At 46.8% G+C, this 18,126-nt stretch overlaps 1 protein-coding gene across 1 annotated transcript; it reads right to left on the bottom strand.

Annotated features, from left to right (window-relative positions):
• Nucleotides 1–361: 361 nt before the first annotated feature.
• Nucleotides 362–16,923, bottom strand: TMEM72 (transmembrane protein 72). Its single transcript, XM_021540084.4, has 5 exons — nucleotides 15,827–16,923; nucleotides 11,908–11,974; nucleotides 11,428–11,499; nucleotides 10,621–10,760; nucleotides 362–10,438 (listed from the first exon to the last, which is right to left on the bottom strand). Exons 1-5 carry the CDS (start codon nucleotides 15,894–15,896, stop codon nucleotides 9,978–9,980), a joined length of 810 nt encoding a protein of 269 aa, XP_021395759.2. The 5' UTR covers nucleotides 15,897–16,923; the 3' UTR covers nucleotides 362–9,977.
• Between the last annotated feature and the right edge of the window lie 1,203 nt (nucleotides 16,924–18,126).

Genomic DNA, 18,126 nt, shown 5'->3' with positions numbered 1-18,126 from the left:
CTGAGCACTAGATGAGGCCATCCTGGTTTCCTGTCAGTTGCCTTACAGTTTATTGCAGGCTCCAGTCAAATATTTAGAGTATCTCTTGCTCTTCTTCTTCCTCTTCTAATTTCCTAATCATGCTGCATTCTTTACTGGTCAGGACACTTGCAATCTTTATCTTCTAGTTTGTCAACTTTTTGTTATCAAACAACAAAGCCTTAATTATTTTGTGGAGAACTATGCTGAAAACCAGGGAACATGCAAACAAACACACAGGCAGCATAATCTGCTGAACAGTGATCCCTTAGGAAGGCAGCTGAACCATCCTCCCTTAAGCCTTTGAATAAAATCACTGTATGCTTCTATGCTCCTGCTGGATGGGTCATCTTCATGTTTTGAAAATGGATTGTGCCATTGCAAAACAGAACTATATTTTTAGACTAGTAAAATTTTCAAATAATGAAGGCATGCACAAGTACTTTTAATAAATGAGTTTTTCTGATATTATGGACCTTCTGCAATCAGACTCACTCTTTAACTTATGGGCAATGTACAGTGCCAAATCTGTATGTGTTATATATACTGGATACCTGTATTTTTAGTTTCATAAGACAGCATTTGTTCCCACAGAAGGCATTGGATTGGTCAATCATTTTTAGTTTCATAAGACAGCATTTGTTCCCACAGAAGGCATTGGATTAGGAGGCACCCTGAAGTTAGTGCCACTGTTTTCTGCATGGCTGTGCATGGTTCACTTTTAACAAGGGAGGAACTGAAATTAGACCAGTTCAGAGAAAATGGGATCCACCCAAAAATGGATGGGAGTTCCCAGTCTCCAAGGATCTTGGCATGTATGTGGAAAGAATCATTACCATTTTGAATCATTACCACTGTGAATTCTCACCTGGCATCTTCAGCACCCTGGAGGTTGTTCCAGATTGGGCAGAAGTGAACCACATCTCCATACCAAGTTCTAGCAAGGGACATTGAGAAAGGGCTTTGGGATGACCCATGGAAGGAGACAGCTTTGCCTTCCCCACTGCAGGATTGCTAAAATCAGCAGATTTTCCACATGATGCCTTCCCCACGCATGATGCTGCCACTGGCGCCAGGGAGGGGGAGCAGCATGAGGGGCAGGTCAGCTCTGAGATGGCTTCTGTGACCACTGGTCTATAATTTTCACTTGGGACTGCAGGGAATTACAGCCTTGGACTTTATTTATTAGAGAATTAAATCAAAGCCAGGCCTAGATAATTGCTTACAGCAAACTGACTTCTCTACGTGATACAATAGCCGTCAGCTACCAGTGGGCAAAATCATAAATACAGGGTGCATATGCACACAGGGTGTGCTCATGCAATCCTCTGCTCACGATAGCTACTTTTTCCCTCACATGGCAATTCACTTCAGAGGGAATTTTGGGGAAAATATTTTTTGCAGAATCACAGAATTTCAGGGACTAATCTCTCTGCTTTTCTCCTTTTTCTTCAACTCTGGGTCACTGTTACCTATGGGACACTGGACAAAGAGTGGAGAGTAGCAAAAGCAGGGGTCATGCAACACACCAGTAATCAGATCCTGGATGCATCAGCAAGAAGTAACCAATGAGCTTTAGTACCTTTCAGATGCCTTTGAGAACCTTGCCTGCCTCTGGGATTTGACTCAGGCTTTGTATGTAGTTATTTTGGCTGAACCAGTTTCTTGGTCAATCATGTCTGGACTGTGTTTTATCTTAATCTGGTAAAGATTGCTTTATTTACAAAATTAAGTAAATAATGAAGACTGGATTTTCAGGTAAACTTAACTTGGTTTATGCAAAGCAACAGCCAGATTTTCGGGTGCAGAAGAAATTTTCTATTTGTGATGACCAACGGGCACAAGTTGTTTAAAATCTCGAACATCTATGGTCTGCAAATTTTACACTGAATGTAGCTGAATATTATAGGGGGGGTAAGGATTGTATTAGGTTTGATACTACCCTTGGACTTCAGAATACTTGATAGATCATCTTACAGTTTCTTATCCAGTTCTTTGATGTTGTGCAGGTTAGAGGGTTTTGGTTTGTCTGTCTGTTTGTTTGTTTTTCCTGTTCCTGATATATTTGGTTTTGGTATTTATTCTGGTGGTGAGGCTACTTTACACCATTATGACTTTTCTAGCATTACAACAGACTTTGGCTTGCAAAGATCTGTCCAACACAGAATATGTGTATATATGTATAACCATGCTGCAGAGGTTAGCTCTGTTAGCATGTAAACCCCAGAGGGTTTGTCGCCTTTGAAACATCAAATGCACAGTGCATCAGCTGCCCACTGTGCACACATGCAGTTCTGCCTGAGAAATCACAGTGAGAAATAGTGTCACTGCATCTTATTGGAGACAATCACCCTGATATTTCCCATCAAAGCAATGTGGATTTACCAAAGTGACACAAAATGAAATAGCAGGCTCTTATTATGCAATGCACATTGTCTTGTTTATTAGCTACATAGGGGTGGTCATTTAAGATGAACCTGGTTTGCTAAATACAATCATAGCATGGAAAGGTGTGGTGTGCTCTGGAAGAGCTGAGGAAAATCTAGCTGGCTCCAGTGGTGGTGCTACAAGGATGAGCCATTCCCACACACACCCTGGTGTGCCATGGCTCACTGTCCCATGCACTGACCCCCCTGTGCACGGGGAGCTGGTGCACACTGTCCTGCTGCTGCTGCCACAAAACCACACAGCGATGCTGCAACAGCAGAGCATTGCACAGTGTTCAAGCCACTGCAGAATTAAAGAGCTGATGGAAGAGTTATACAGGGCAACTAATCCTCATGTATCTGTGTTTGCTTATGTTTTGAGTCTGCCTTCTGGTCTTTGAAGGGGAAAGAGACACTCCCAATATATGTGGCAATTTCAGTTCCAAATTCAACTATATGTGGCCATACTTCTGCTCAGGGAGAAATCTAAAAAAAAAAAAATCTTCATTTGCCCTCTCCTGCTTTTCATATGTATTCATTTATCATTTCTGAGTGATTCATCCAAGGCAGAGTAAGTTTATAGACTTGTGAACTCAGATTTAAAGCATGATTAAATAGATAAAATAAAAGATAAACCACAGTATAGTAAAACAGGAATTATCTTGGCTTCAGATCTTCTTAGCAGCTGTTCTGCACAGGTATTGAGCCATGTACACACCTACTCAGGTTCACAAGAAAGCTTTTCATAGATGTCAAACTTTTTCTTTAAAAGGATAGAAAAAAGGCAAAATGTTATGAACAAAATTATCTTTCATTTAGTTACTCCAGCATTAAAATGATTGTAAAACAGATTAATGTTTTCAGAAATATTATTTAACTTGCAATTTCTAATTATTGTTAAATGAAAGCTCTGTAAAACTTCATTAACAATTATCATTGATGATTTTCTATTTGAGATTAGCTTTGACTGAATTCCTTTCAACTTGCAATTTTGACTGTGCTTGCCTGAGATGAATATTTTTAATAAGAAAAAACACCCATCTGAACGGCTGATCTGAGTGCCAGTAACATGTGGGTTATAGTCTTATAAAAAAAGTTGAAGACATTGCTCAACTTGATTTTTCTTACACTTTTGTTTTGAATTTTTATACAGACTTAGCTGGTTGTAGGCCAGTTATTTGAATAATTACTTTTCAATAACAGTATTGAGTAACAAAGCTCAGCTTGTGCATGGCAGTTCTGTGCATTCCAGAGTGGCTGCACGAGCATTTCACAGGTGACACAAGAGTTTTCACAGCTATAAGGAACAAGAAAGAAGAAAGTCTGTCCGGAATGGCACACAGGACATTGTTTTGGGGCAGAACCAGCACAGTGGCTACAATAGCATTTCCATGGCAATATAATTCCATGTGGTATTTTTTACTTTACCTTGTCTGGTAGTTTGTCTGACATGAGCTGTCATGGTATACACAGGATACACAGGACTGATGGAGTAATTCATACCTGTGGCACGGTTTCAGGGAGAGCAGCACTAAAATCAATGGGTTTTGGGCATTCTTAATTGTAGCTGTGGGACATAAAGCAAAAAATATTTTGCCACTTTGTGCCAGCTTTTCCATGGTTGAAAGTGCTATGGTAGTGGAAAACAAAAGGACATGGAATTTTGATTTAGAAGGAATCAACTTGAATAAGGAAATGTTTGTGTCTGTGATTACTAGCTGGAAAGAAGAAAACATAAAACAATGAGCTTGATAAAATGATTATAGCAGAAATGCAGTATTTTAGTACTGGATAAGAGCCAGGAAAAGTAATGACAAAAACAGAGCTTTTTCCATTTCCAAACTAGTCAGCAAGAATTTGTTTGCAATTTCCTTCTTAGGGCACTTCATGAGATATGTTGACAGTAAGACTGTCATATTTTTTATACTGTCAGAACATGTAGTCCCCATGTGAAACACATAACATGTCTCTGCTGGAGAAGACACTGAATTTCCATTTCTGCAGCTGATGATTTCTTCTGAGCTTGCAGATGCTTGCATGAGAAACAGATGCTGAGGTGGAATAATGATTAATTAGATAACTAATAAGATTGAGTTCACTTTCCTGCCTGGGCCCAGGTTTTTGAGAGAAAGGTGCAGGCTAAAGGGTGAAATTTCCTTCTCCAATCCAAACCCCCAAGAGCTGCTCAGATCAAGCATCCTTGACACATTGCTGCAAAGTTATATACCCAGAAAAGGGCTGGGGACTGTTTCCTCAACAGGCACAAAAGTAAAAGAAGTTATAAACAGCCCAGAGAGAGTCTCTCCACCTTGAAAGGGAGAAATGGAGTGCTACTATATCAGATTCAAAAGTCCTACCATTATTCCAAACTCTCCCAGAGAATTTTACTTGAGCATGGCTTAGAGAGAAGCCAGTGTAGAAGAGCTTCTTCCCCTGAGTTTTGCGCACAATAAAACCTTTTTACCTTCTAGGCACAGTTTGGAATGTGTGAGCCCCCTCTGCAGTGTTGAAAGCCTGATCCAGCTTGCAGCTGCAAGTGTGTGTCTGCAGGGAGTGTGGAACAGGCGGGGAGCTGGGTGCCAGCAGGGGCTGGGGGCTGACAAGCAAGGTTGGGCATCTGGTGAGTACCAAAACCAGCTACTCTTACAGAGGGGTTTTGGAGAGAAAGGGGCAGGAAGGAACTGTGCGATCATGTCACAGTGCATGTAACTTTATTTAGCATGACTTGATCAAGACAGTATTTCCTTTTAAATAGTGCTCTGAAGGGGAAATGTTTGGGGTGAAGAAGTGGCTGGGCAGAAAGAAGAGATGAGAGTGGGATAGGGATTAGTGTTAAGATGATATTCACCTTCCTTCTGAGCTGTAGGAAGTTCAGGATGTGATGAGGAGGAGCTCCCAATAAATATTACTCTTCCTTTTTTTTTTTTCCCTTTCCTTTTATTTACTTTTTTTTTTTTTTTTAATGTCTGATATATGGATTCCCTCTTTAGTCTGTGAGCCAAAGACCTGGGTTGGTTCTTGGTGTTTGCCTAGAGCCTCAAAACAAGGTTCAATAAAGTCACATGCTGACTGAATAATTGCCTAGAATTAGAATCCAAGAGGTACCTCAAACATTCATTAGAATATAACCAATGCAGTCATTTCACTAGTGGTATGTCAGCTGATATATGGTGGGTGGAAGTCATATTCGTGGTTTTGCATCGTGGCAAGCAGACAAGGGAGCTGCCAGCTCCAGGCAATCCAGGCAGGTTTGGGATCTAGTTTCGGTGTCTGTAACTCCCCTCACAGCACAAAATGCAGGAGGCCAGCCAAAACAAACTGCATTTCTGTCCCAGCACATGGGAGAATCTCCTGACTGGGACAGGAGAAGGTGCAGGGCTGAAGAGTGGTAGGGTTGCAGGTGTGTTAGTATAGTATACAGGATTTGGAATCAAGTGGAGACAGGTCTCCTGCATGTGGATATGACTCAATGTGGAATTAGAAGCCACTAATGCCACTGATGCTGATACTGGTGTTTGCTGATGCAAGTGTTGCAGTTACAGGCTCAAGCAGGGCATTTTTGGTTTTAATAACTGACACTGCAGAAACTGAACCCTTTTCTCTCCAAGTGTGCCTTATTTTCCTAACATTGCTGTTGTTTGAGTAAAACATTAATTTCCATATTTCAAATATGGAGCAGTGCTCAGAGAAATGGGGGACCAGAATCCCAGTGGGGATTTAGGGAATGAGGAGGGTGACCATCTGAATCCCTGCTGTGAGGTGCAAGCACTGTAATGGGGCAGGCAGTGTGCCTGTCTTCAGGGCTCTTGAACAACTGCTTAAGCATTGGAAGAATAGAGGAATTGTGTGTGAAGCTTGCACCAAAATCTGGTTTTCCTGCATAGAAACATAAAACAGAATAACTGCTTGCAATATACCAATTCACTATGTTTTGAGGGGGGCTGTCAAGTAGCATTGTAGAGTGTTTCCACTTCACATGTAAAGCTGGCAGATTTTTCCTGGTGCAGGGGAATCTTTGGTGGAAATTTTGAAGGAAACAATTTCTGCCAGGATTACCTCACAGAGTTTTACCTTACATATGTATTTCTTTTGGATTATTCATCTCATTTCCTTTCAGTATGTGAATCCACAGGAGTTTATAGCTTTATGCACTCTAACTCAGTGGATTAATCTCAATGGACCAGTTGAGTAACAAATTTTTGCAATGCAGGCAAAAATTATATAGAGTTCATGTAGTGGTTGTGGACTTACAGTTCAGGCAGCTCATATTCAGATACTGTGCACTGCAAAGTTAATAGAATCAAGTTCTCCCTCTTTTTCATTCCCTGCAATTACCATGCATACATGAGAGCTTTTCTCACACAGACCCCCCAGAGCCCTGGTGCTCTGGTGCTTTCAGTAGCCCTTGGGATGGCTCTCACAACAAGATGTAGGGAGTGGGGCCAACAGAGAAGTGCACACTTGAGTGAATAATCTCTGAGGCCTCTGCAAAGTCATCTGACACCCCCTGAGGCTGAACATTTCCTCTGCACTGGGTTTTAAAGAAAGCCCGAGGCTTTGTTTCTTTAAGCAGTTGAGCTGCTCTAACAGCCTGCTGACTCTGAAAGAGATTCTTTTATCCCCCATCCCCTTAATTTGTGGCTGCCCTCCCCGAACTTATTTGGCTCATTACCCAAGAAGATAGCCACCTGCTTTCTTTTTCCTAATTATTGTTTCTCTGGGCTAACAGGTCTGTACACTGATGGAGCTGGAAGATGGCACCACGGGTGAGATGGGTGGTGAGGAGCAGAGAAAGGAATGTACAAATGGACTCCTTGGCAGGGAGAACCTGGGAAGCAGCCCAGGTGCTGTTTGAGGTGCAGCTTGTCTGCCTCTGAAGGAGCAGCCACTTCCCCAGCATGGATGCAAACTCTTGGCAGACTCCAGGGTGAGTCAGCCATGGACCTTAACCGAACAGGCAACTTAATACCACAGGAAAGACAAGAAGATTTTTTTTTTTCCCTGGCCTTTATCTCCTGAGCCAACTAGCTGTGGGGATGGAGAAGAACCAGGCCAACACAAGGAAGCATACAAGAAAAGCAACGTGATCCAATGCTGACTCCATGAAGCCTGAAAATACATTCCACCTGTAGCTTCCTTCATTCTTGGTTCTGAAGGGAGACCTACAATAGAATTTTAAAATATAAGCCTAAAACTGGAAACCTAATTGTGTAGACTCTAAAAATTGCAAACACATTTTAAACACTTCACAGAAAAAAGAAATTTCTCCCTACAAACTTCCAAGTGCCAAAGGTGCTGTCAGAACCTTGCTTCACCCCTTGTGCTGCCCCACAGGTACAAATCATGGGGCTGGCTGATTGAGTAAGGGCTGAAGAATGAAATCTGTGGCAGAGCATCTGTTCCCACCCAGGCTGGCCAGGAGCTTTGCTAAGAGGAAAAGTCTACAGCAATACAGTCTTTCTCTTGTCAGCAGATTGCTCCATATATTGGGAGCATTACCTTTTCAATGAAGTTTATCTCTATGTGCAATTAATTAATCAATGTTCAAAGAAGAGCCTTTGATGATGCAGAAAGCTGACTTTGCTAATTAAAGTGGCTTTAATTGCAGAGCAGATGTGTGGTGAAGCTGGGGAGTCAGCTCTGCCTTTCTGAGCAGAGTAGGCCAGGGTGGGCATCCCCTTAGCATGGCTGGGTTGGGATCTTGGTTGGTGCAGGTTTGTCTGCCACCAGCTTTAGAGGAAAATAGCCTTATTTTTTGTCTCCTAATCTGATGAATGCACCAGGTGGAGGGTGAAGCTGTGGGTGGATCTTGGGCTTGCTGCTATCAGTTGTGCAGTGTTAACTGGGCACAATTTTCTGAAGATATTTTTACAGGTGCAAATCCACCCTAAAGGCACATGTGTACATGACTCTTCCCCGGCACACCATGACAGGGTGGAAGAATTTCTCCAGCCAGAAACAGAAGGTCTCTAATCCATGTATCATGTTTAGAGCAGATTGACACCAGCTACTATTTTAAATGTTGGTGTTGCAACAAAAAGGTTTTTGTCTGTGTCTCGTAGGACTGACAAGTGTGTGTAACCCTTCATAAACTGCTCTTGTCAACAGTTTCATTATTAAAAACAGGCAGTCATATATTGTGAGTCAATATCTTTCATCTTCTTCCTCATCCATATCACAAATTAGAAGTTACTTAAAAAGAGTTTATTAAAAAGTAGCACTGGTTTCTTATCTCAATTGCCTTCTGATTACACTTTGACCTATACTGCTTTCCTAAATGAACACAGTGATTGCCTTTTGGAGAGCTGAGATCTTAAATAGATGAAACACTGTATTTACAAGAGAAACAGCCAGCTAACTGGCTTTTACCTTGTAAATAGTCTAGCAGGTCCCAGGAACTTTCTCTAATTACCATCACTTCCCCCCAGTACTATGTGCCTGGTCTCAGAGCATTTATATCTTTTCATCCCAGCAGCAGTGACAGTGTGGCTTCTTATCCCCTGTCCAAGGGAACCCAGCCACCTAAGGTCTTCCCACATGTCCTCAGGTGGGAGCTGCATAGGAGGGAAATGCTTGATTATGACTGACTGGTCCTCAAAAGGCCAGAAATTATGCCAGGATTAAGCCAGAGTTAAGGGGTTCAGGGAAGACCTGGCATGGAAGAAACTGGTGGGACACTCTGGTGATTTTATTATCGCCTTTGCCCTCTGGGGACCATAATTACACACATTGGAGTTGCACACAGTCTGCTGTGCCAGTGTGGTGCTGAACCACAAGACCTGGGCTGCCATATCACCCAAAAGTTCTTCTAATTCACGGGGGCTGTCCAAGCAGGGGACACCTGGAAGGCTTCTGCTCCTGCTTAGGTGTCCCCAAGGCCAGAGATGATTTCCCTGCTGGGCTCAGAGTGCCTGGGGAGGTACTAAGCAGATGCTAATGCCAGGGGTGTGCTTAGTCTCAGCCCACCTCAGAAACATGTTGTGCATGTCTCAGGCTGCTGCAGTGGGTGCAGAGCTGAGGGGGAGCCTGCAGGCTGCAGTGCCTGTGCTGAATGCAGCCCTGAGCTCGGCCGTGTGCACTGAGGGCCAGAGGGACACAAGTGCCCCAGCAGAGACTGCTCTGGGATGTGGAGGTCTCCCCTCCTCCTGCCTGTGTCAGCCAGAAGGGAGGTCCGTTCCTGGCTGTGGTGTCAGGAGGAGCATGGCACTGTGTGTGGTGCTGAACGGGGTGACACGGGTGAGGCCGCGGGAGCAGAAACCTGTGCTGGCACTACCCCGGCTGAACCAGCACCGTCCCCTGGGCCTGCCGCAGTGCAGGGGACCAGGGAGTGCAGGCAGCCCCTTGAAGAGGGGGTGGCACAGTTGTCACCCCGAAAAGGGTGCCCCTTGAAGAGGGGGTGGCACAGTTGTCACCCCGAAAAGGGTGCCAGTTTTGTACCAGGAAGGAAAAAAGGGCCACCTCCTGGGACCCTTTGGCTGCTGGAGCATCTGTTATAGGGAGCATGTCTGTCCTGTCCTCATTCCTGCTGAGGGCTCAAAAGAGGCCGGTGGAGCTGAGAGGGGCGATGATGATGGGGGTGTCAGGGGAGGTGAGGATGGGTGTTGTGTCCGATGTGGTCTCCTCAGCCTCACTCTCCACGTCCTCCAAGTCCTCGCTGACGGAGGGGATAATCTGCACCACCTTCTCCTGAAAGTGCACTTGCTTGCGAGGGGCTGGCACGGCTGCTGGTTGGACAGGAGCTTCTGGGGCTGAGCTGCTGTCCTTGCTGCCCTTCAGGATGCTCTTCATATGGCCCAGAAGCGAGCAGTGCTGCTCCCTCTGGGCCCCGTGGAATGTGTAGGTCTGCTCAGTGTCACCAATGATGGTTGGGGCTGCCTCGGTGGTTGAAGGGTCCACGTACTGACCTGCCTGGGGATGCATGTCTTTGTGCCCTGGGCTCTTCCTCCTCTTGCTCAGCAGGAAGTAGGCCAGGGCAGTGAGCACCAGCATGGAGCCTGGGGACAAGACTATGTTGGCTGAGAGCTCTGGCAAGTGGGAACGCCTTGCCAAGCAGTGCTTGGTCTGGCTAGCCCAGTGCCACAGGCCACCAGCCCAGCTCCCTGCACATCCCCACCCCCACCCCTTGATGGACCATGCTCCTCTTCCATTGGCACTACTCCCCACCCAAGCTTCTCACCAGGGATGGTGACATGCCAGACGAGGACGGGGTGCAGGAAGCAAGCCACTGAGAGCAGCGTGTACCCCAGGAATTTCTGGAAGCTCCCTGGGCATCTAGCTCTCTTCCAGAAGGCCTGTGCCAGGAATTCAGGCTTGTGACTGGGGAGAGAAAGAGAGGTCCTTGTAGCAGGAGGCACCAACCCTATGCCAAACAGACTTGGTCCTAACCATGACTCTTCTAAATGTGCAGATCCTCACTGTAGTTTGTCAGGAGATGGGTGTGCTTTTCAGGGAATATAAGCAAAGCCTGAACATCTCCTGTTGGGAGAAGAGCATTTGCCAGAGGCCAATATCTCAGCACCTCACTAATCGTCTACGTTAGGAGTAAGGTGTTGCCTCTAAGCTGTGAGGACTTTTGAGTTTCTGCTAGAAGACAGCAGCAGTGCTCAGCCTCTGAAAAGGACATAAGGATTGTTGACATTTTAACTTTTAACTTCCATGCTGTCTCTGAAGGGAGCTGAAACTCACCCTAGGGATCTGACTCTTCCTCTAACCCTGGTACCTTGTGCCTGCACACTGTGCTAAGCAGATGCTGAAGACCAGGGCTTGTGCTGATGCTCAGGAGATTAGGGCACAAGCCTGGGTTAAAACACAGGTTTAAACAGCTGTGCACCTCCCCCCATCTGGGTGCACTTGCCTTGGCATTAGGGGAAGGACCTTTGTTCTGGCACTTGCAGCTCCCCCAGATCTGGTGTTGCCTGTAAGGGGCAAGGTGCCTTTGGGAGGTCCCACCGTGGCTGGAGAGTAGTGGGCAGGGTCTACTCACGTGAAGCACATCTCCAGGAACAAACTGATAAAGAAGAAGCCTTCGCAGACAGAAACTGCAACCCCTGAAAAACTGAAAGGTGGAGCTGTCAGGGGAGCAGAGCTGTGTTTGAGTATGGTCTGCAGGTGGGCAGAAAGGGCACATCAGGCCAGAATTTACTATCCAATTCTCAACACAGTCTGTATGCTGGGGTCTGAACACCCTCTGCTCAGCTGGTTTGTGGAAAACTCACAGCCCTTCTGCCCCTAGGAAATCAACTTGCAGCCAGTGGTGCCTCTGGTCTGCTTGAGTCTGCAGTAGCATTTCTTTTCCTAACAGAAATAGCTTGTTTTTTTGAAAACTCAGTATGGAGATCTGAAATATCCAAAGCCTTGGACACTGTTCCCTGATGCTGTTGAAGTTTAGTCTGGTGCTACATACGGTGGAGGGGTTGACCTTGTCACCCCTGCCAGCTCCGATTTCAAGGGCAGAAATACTCACAGCAGATAGAAAGCCAGGCTTTTAAATTGTCCTCGCTGCAGAGTTTCTATGCCCACACCGATCAGCACTAGAAAGAGAAGGTAGGAAAGATGCTGACTGCAGGGTTCATTCCCAGTTCCCTTGGGTTAGTTCCCAGGGTTCATTCCCAGTTCCCTTGGGTTAGTTCCCAGTTAGTTCCCAGGATAAATGTCCCCATTTCCCCAGGGGCTAGCAAGGCAGCTTCTTCCATGCAGGGCAGCATGTTAGGACTGCCAGCACTAGTGATTCATGCTGACACACCCACCCAGAAGAGTCAGAGCTCAGTGACATAGAGTCCTGAAACTCATCCCAGCTGCGCCCCTATTATGGCAGCCTTACCACTGTGTGGGCTGGGGAAAGGTGCTCTGGGAATATCAGCTGGCCTTGGACAGCTGGGGGAGGTGAGCAGCGGTGTCCTGTGACCGTTCCACTCTCTGCCATACTGCCACATCTCAGCTGCCACAGGGCCCACTGCCCCATCCTTCTCTGCCCAGGTCCCCCCAGTGCCTGCCAGCCCCACTCCCTTGCCCTCCCTGCTTGCCCAGTCCTGCTGCACCAACACGTGGCTGCAGAGCAGGGAACTGTGCCAGCTGCCTTCACGAAGGGCTGTAGCCATAGCATCAGGAGCCTTTGCTAGCCAAACAGAAAAACATATAATGGGAGCAGGCAGATTAAAAACAGGGAATGAACGCTCTCTCAGTGCCTCAGCTAATACAGAACACCAGGGAGTCAGTTTTAGGGGGATTAAGAGTATTAGCAAGGCTAAAATCTGTGATGGATTGGCCAATAGCTTCAGGGGATGGAAAATTTTCTTAAACATCCTTCAGTTCCCTTCAAGATTATTTTTGAAAGGGAGCAGAAATGTAATGCCTCACATCAGCTGTAGCAAGTTGGTCAGTACATGCAGTGTGCCCAGGTTTCATAGCCAGAGCACCGCCTTGGCCAAGCTCCTGTCTGAACCTGATGCCTCCACCCCACAGCAAGCAGACCCCACCCATCCACTGGTGCTCAGGAGTTCACCACTGGTCCTGTCCCATGCATACTGGCCAAGGTTTGAGGTGCAGGTTGGATCCATTTCTCGGAGCTGTGGTTTGCCCCATCTGGAGAAAGGTAGTGGCCTCCCAAACAAGGCCATCGAGTGTCCATCGAGACTGCAGCTTAGGTCAATGCCAAGGTGGGATTCCCATGTGGGCTGAAAGAAATCCCTCTGTGTTTTCCCTGTGTCTCCTGCAGATGCTGGCCCCTGTCAGCCAAGGGAACTTTTAGGGCCCATGTGCCACCCTTCCACACTGTTTTTACAGCCCTGAGCAGAGCACAGGGAAATCAGTCTCATCAGAGGGCTGTGAAGCCACAAGAGCTGTGTAATCCTACATGCAAAGTACTGTCTTTTACTATCTTGTGACTAAGGATCATTCTTTATAATCTTTCCTACAATGTGGACTTCATTAATTCCCATTCATTCATTCATTCATTCAGTCCCTGTGGATGAATGCAGAATTCTACAGCTTGGCTGTCAGCTCAAGCCTCTGCTCTGGATGGGGAGACTTTTTCCTTTGCACAGCTTCTGCTTTATCCACAAAGCTGTTTGGATGAAGAATCTGCAAGAAGAAAAAAGCTGTTTCGAGGTGTTTGTTTGGACTAGTCACTGCCTTGATTTGGATCTTATCCAAACCATGTGGCTAAAGGCACATGATTAGGAATTAAATGGTTGAAAGCATGAGAATTAAGAAATAAGTAGGAACTCCTTCCTAGATGCAAAAATCACAAGGCCTAGAATCACTGAACTAGAGATGCTGCAAACACTGCAGCAAATCACAGCGCTGTTTGATGACTCTGCTAACTTGTCATAAGACCAGTTAGCCATTTTCTGATACAAAGAAGCCCTGTAGCCTCACCATTGCAGAGAGCCATTACACTCCAGGATCTGGGGGAAGGGAAGGTTTATATTATGTGGGTAACTTGTATTTACTAGCAGCATAAGTAGCTGGCCAGGCCTTCTCAAAATCAATTAGTGAGGCTGATGCACTCTCCATTTCATAGGGTTTTTTCAAACAAAACCCATGGGAATTTCTTCTGCATGGTTTCCATTTCATTCAAAAGCCTCACACACCTCATCAGGCACTAAATGCTGCATCAAGCTGATTTCTTACTCCATTGAAATACACAGAGGAATAAAACACAGGCACATTGCAGTGTTCATGAGCCTTTTGGGAAAGTCAGGTGATACTGGGAATGCACCAGACCTATGGAAAAGCACACTGAGTTGTAGTGCAGCTCTCTATGCTCTGTGATGCTAAGCAGACAGATAACTGCAGTGCTCATTTAAAGAAAAATTAAAGAAAGATGTGCAGATGCTGCAAAACGATGAAAAGAAAACATGCAGGAGAGAAAGATGATATTCCATGAACACATTTCTACATTGTAAACTACTTTCAATTTTGTTGGTTTAGCATTAGTTTATTCATGGCAATAAGCTCATGTTTTCTCCCAGGAAGGTCTCTATGAGTTTCCTTGGAATTTTAAATGAGACTATGGCCAGTATGAGGCTCATGAGGGCCTAAAGGGATGGGGATGAAGAAATGAAGTGATCTGCATTTTCTGATTAAAACTTTGTCCCATCTCCCAGTTTTGCAGTATCATCACAACATGCACTTATCTACTGGGAGTTTGTATAAACTCAGAGACACAGATCTCTCTGCCTGTTATCAGTATCAGTCCTTTAAAGCACATTCCAGAACCTTCATCACCCCACCTGTGTCCTTGGGAACCTGTGCACACTTCAGCTGACCTGTGTGCTTTCTACTTTGTCCTTGGCTTGAGCAAAGTGCCTCTTTGTGACTGTCTGCAGCTCATAAAGGAAATACCAAGGTAGGAGGGCCTGCTGTGACTTACTCTGCAGTGTCTGACTGAAATCCCTGGGGTTCTGAAACAGGAACCACAGGCACCACCTCAAGTCACCTCTCACCAGGAACCTCTGGTTCACCCCTCCAGCCTTTAAACAAATCAGACCCTTTGATCTCTGCTTTACTGATGGGGAAACTGAGGCAGAGAGTGCTGCCTGTCCTGTCCCATAGCAGCTAGTCAGCAGCAGTGCCAGAGTCAACCCCTGAGCCCTCTGCTTTAGCTGATTCCCCAAGTCCCATCCGGAGATGCTCCCTGTGAAACGGTGCTCCCTGCTCCCGAGTGAGACACTGTATCTGACACCTAGCTCAAAACACCTGCAATTCATCTGAAACCAAGAACTTGGGTGTGTCACCAAACCCAGAACACCCTAGCAGCAGGTGAGAGGATGCAACTCCCCAGGTACCAGGTGGATGAATTGATGGTGTTTGTACTGCAGCTATAACCTGAACTGCTCTGAGCTGCTCCCTGACAGGCTGCTAGAGAGGCAGAGCAGAGCTTTTATAGTAACTATGCCATGATGGCTGGGACAGAACCTCTCCATCCTGCCTGGTGCAGGACATCTCACTGCACACTACAAGGAGCTCCTCCTTCATCTTCACATCCCACCGTGTAGCCTGGCAGTTTTGCACAGCCATGAGTATTTTGCTGTTCAGCCTCATTCACATTTTGCCTATGCCTATGTCTGTTTTAGAAGAATTATAGTTTAGCTTTCTTATTTTTATTTTTTTTTTCTTTTGGAGTGCTTTAGCTTGCTCTCTGAATATTGGCCCTTCCTTTCTGATGTCTCACTGTACCTCCCACAGCATTTGGAAAGAACCTAGCCAGGCAACCATTGCTCTCTCACCCGGGTCCCAAAGTAAAGTGAGCAAGTTTTCTTGTCCCCCCCTCATAAGATGGGGCTGTGGCTGCAGCTGGCCAAAGGCAGGGAGGCAGCCTGGAGGTACTAGCACCCACTCGGTGCCTTTTAGCGCCGAAAACAGAGAGAATTTGCTCTTACCTGCTGCAGTGGAGATGCCCAGCAATCGGCAGGTGTACTCCAGGGCATTCCAAAATGCCTTGTGCTGCATGGCGAAGAGATGAAGGCTGCGGTACAGCCAGGCAGAAACTCCTGGGGTTTCAGAGCCCCCACCTCACACGTAGCTCAGCAGCTCCCAGGACCAGGCAAAGCCTCTTGTTCCCTGGACTGAGCGACCTTCCTGAAGGAAAGGGCAGTGCGTGCAGGACTGGCCACCTCCACAGGGCCTCCCAGGGGAGGGTGGTTGGAGAAGAGCTGCCACCCAGGGCAGCGGCCAGCGCCGCTTGCTGCTGCTCCTGTGGGGGCTGTGGAGACCCGGCCCTTTGCTGCTTGCTCCTTCTCGGCCGGGTGATTAATGATTGGTAAGGCAGGGGTGCGGCTTTGGGAGCATGGGTGCACGGCCTTCTCTGCTCCTGAGGTGGACGCTCTGGAAGCCCAAGCTGATTAAATGAATGTGAAGTCATTAGTGCTGTGCAGCTCCCGGCAGGTTAACCATTTGTGAGGATGACGATGTTTGCTCCTGGCAAGAGAGCAGCACGTTTCTGGCAAGTCACGAGGGGCACCCCAGGCCCGCTGTCTCCTGCAGCTGAGCCTCCAGCTGCGGCTGCTGCTCAGCATCCAGGTTCTAACTAATATGGCTTGGGAAGTGTCTGTGCTGATGTGCAACCACAGGAACAAGATCAAACATATTCAGAGTGGTCCCACAGACGTAGGACAGCACAGCAAGGGAGATCTGATTTTCTTTCTTTCAGAACACCAGTGAAATGCGTTTTTGTTTTGTAGCCACCACAGCCATTTGAGCAGCACCAGGGTCTCACAAGTATCATAATGTATGGAATGAACTGCACAGGTACTCTGACCTCTTTGCCTTGGATTTGGTAGACAGCCTGGGAGTCCTTGGCTTGTCCCTGCAGGACACACTGCCTCAGGAGAGGGGCGGCCCTATGTATGTCTGAAGGACACGACAAGAAAGCAGTGGCTGTTCTGGACCCCAGCCCCACACTCCTTTGTGCTTGGGCAGGGTACATCTCGCTGGAGGTCACCATCGATCCCCGCCTGCTGCTACTCAGGGAAGAGGCGCTGTGGCAGCATGGCAGCCCTGCATGGCAGTCCCAGCAGGAGGGTCAGTGTGCACAGCACAGCCCCAGTGGGCAGCACAGACCTGTGGTGCCTGCAGGGCTGTGGGTTCACAGGTCAGTGAGCTCACCTTGTGCTGGACAGTCACTGCAGCCCCTGCCCCTTGCAGCGCTGGCTGGGAAGCTGCTGTGGGCAAGGGACTGGGTGAATCACACTCAACTCACACACAGCCCTGCAGGGAGGGAGCAACCAGCTGAACCTGTCGCCCTGTGATCCCTCCTCACCTGCTTGGCACCACAAAGCAGAGCCTGGCCAGCAAGTGTTGTACTGACTTGTTCTGGAAGTAGAGATGACTTGTGCCAAGGACAAAGTGACAGCTTCTCTTCCAGGATTCTTAGTCTGTATTTCAAACCGGTATTTTTCTACAGCAGCCAAATGCCTGAGCTTATGAAATGGATTCATGATTCCTGTAAATAACTGCTGATACTGGTTTTTTGAACATTCACAAGGTTGTGAGTGGCAGAGATTTTGCAGCAGGCAATCCTGACAAGGTTTGGGAAGAGTGCACATTTTCCATGTGAAAAATGGAAAGGCACACATGAAAAGGGTTTCCAGAGCATCCTGAGGGTCGATGCTGAACGGTGCAAACCCAACTCATGTCTTTGCTTTGCGGCACTGTCACACTTTGGGTGTTCCCATTTCCTCTTGTCCTCTTGCAGCACCTTGGGTATTTGATGGAGCTGTCTGTTTTTCCACAACTGGTGACTCAGAGGTGAGCCTTCCTTTCCAAAAGAGTGGAAATCAGAGGTAGCCAACAGGGAAGGCCACACAAAGGCTGAGGAAAAACCCAGCAGGAGTACCTGCTGCCCTGCCTACTATGGCTGGGCATTGCCTGGGTGATCCCCATGCTCTCTAATGGTGCTTTGCTGCAGGCTCCAGGAGCACTCTCTGCCTCCAGTAATCACCAAAACAGCTTAAAGGCCCTGGAGTTTATGGTATACAGATTCACAGAATATTCTGAGTTGGAAGGTATCCACAAAGGTCACTGAGTCCAACTCTTAAGTAAATGACCTATATGTGGATTGAGCCCACAACCTTAGTGTTACTAGCACCACGTTCTAACCAATTGAGCAAATCTCAGGGATTCCCAGGATGTACAGGTTGTGAAGGTTCTTTCAGGTTGTGCAAACAATCTGGATCCTCTT

This window comes from Lonchura striata, chromosome 6 (assembly GCF_050655825.1).
Source record: "Lonchura striata isolate lonStrDom1 chromosome 6, ASM5065582v1, whole genome shotgun sequence".
In the NCBI taxonomy this organism is placed as follows: domain Eukaryota; kingdom Metazoa; phylum Chordata; class Aves; order Passeriformes; family Estrildidae; genus Lonchura; species Lonchura striata.
The sequence above is the reverse complement of the archived record's forward strand: the minus strand, read 5'-3'. Positions and strand labels throughout refer to the sequence as shown.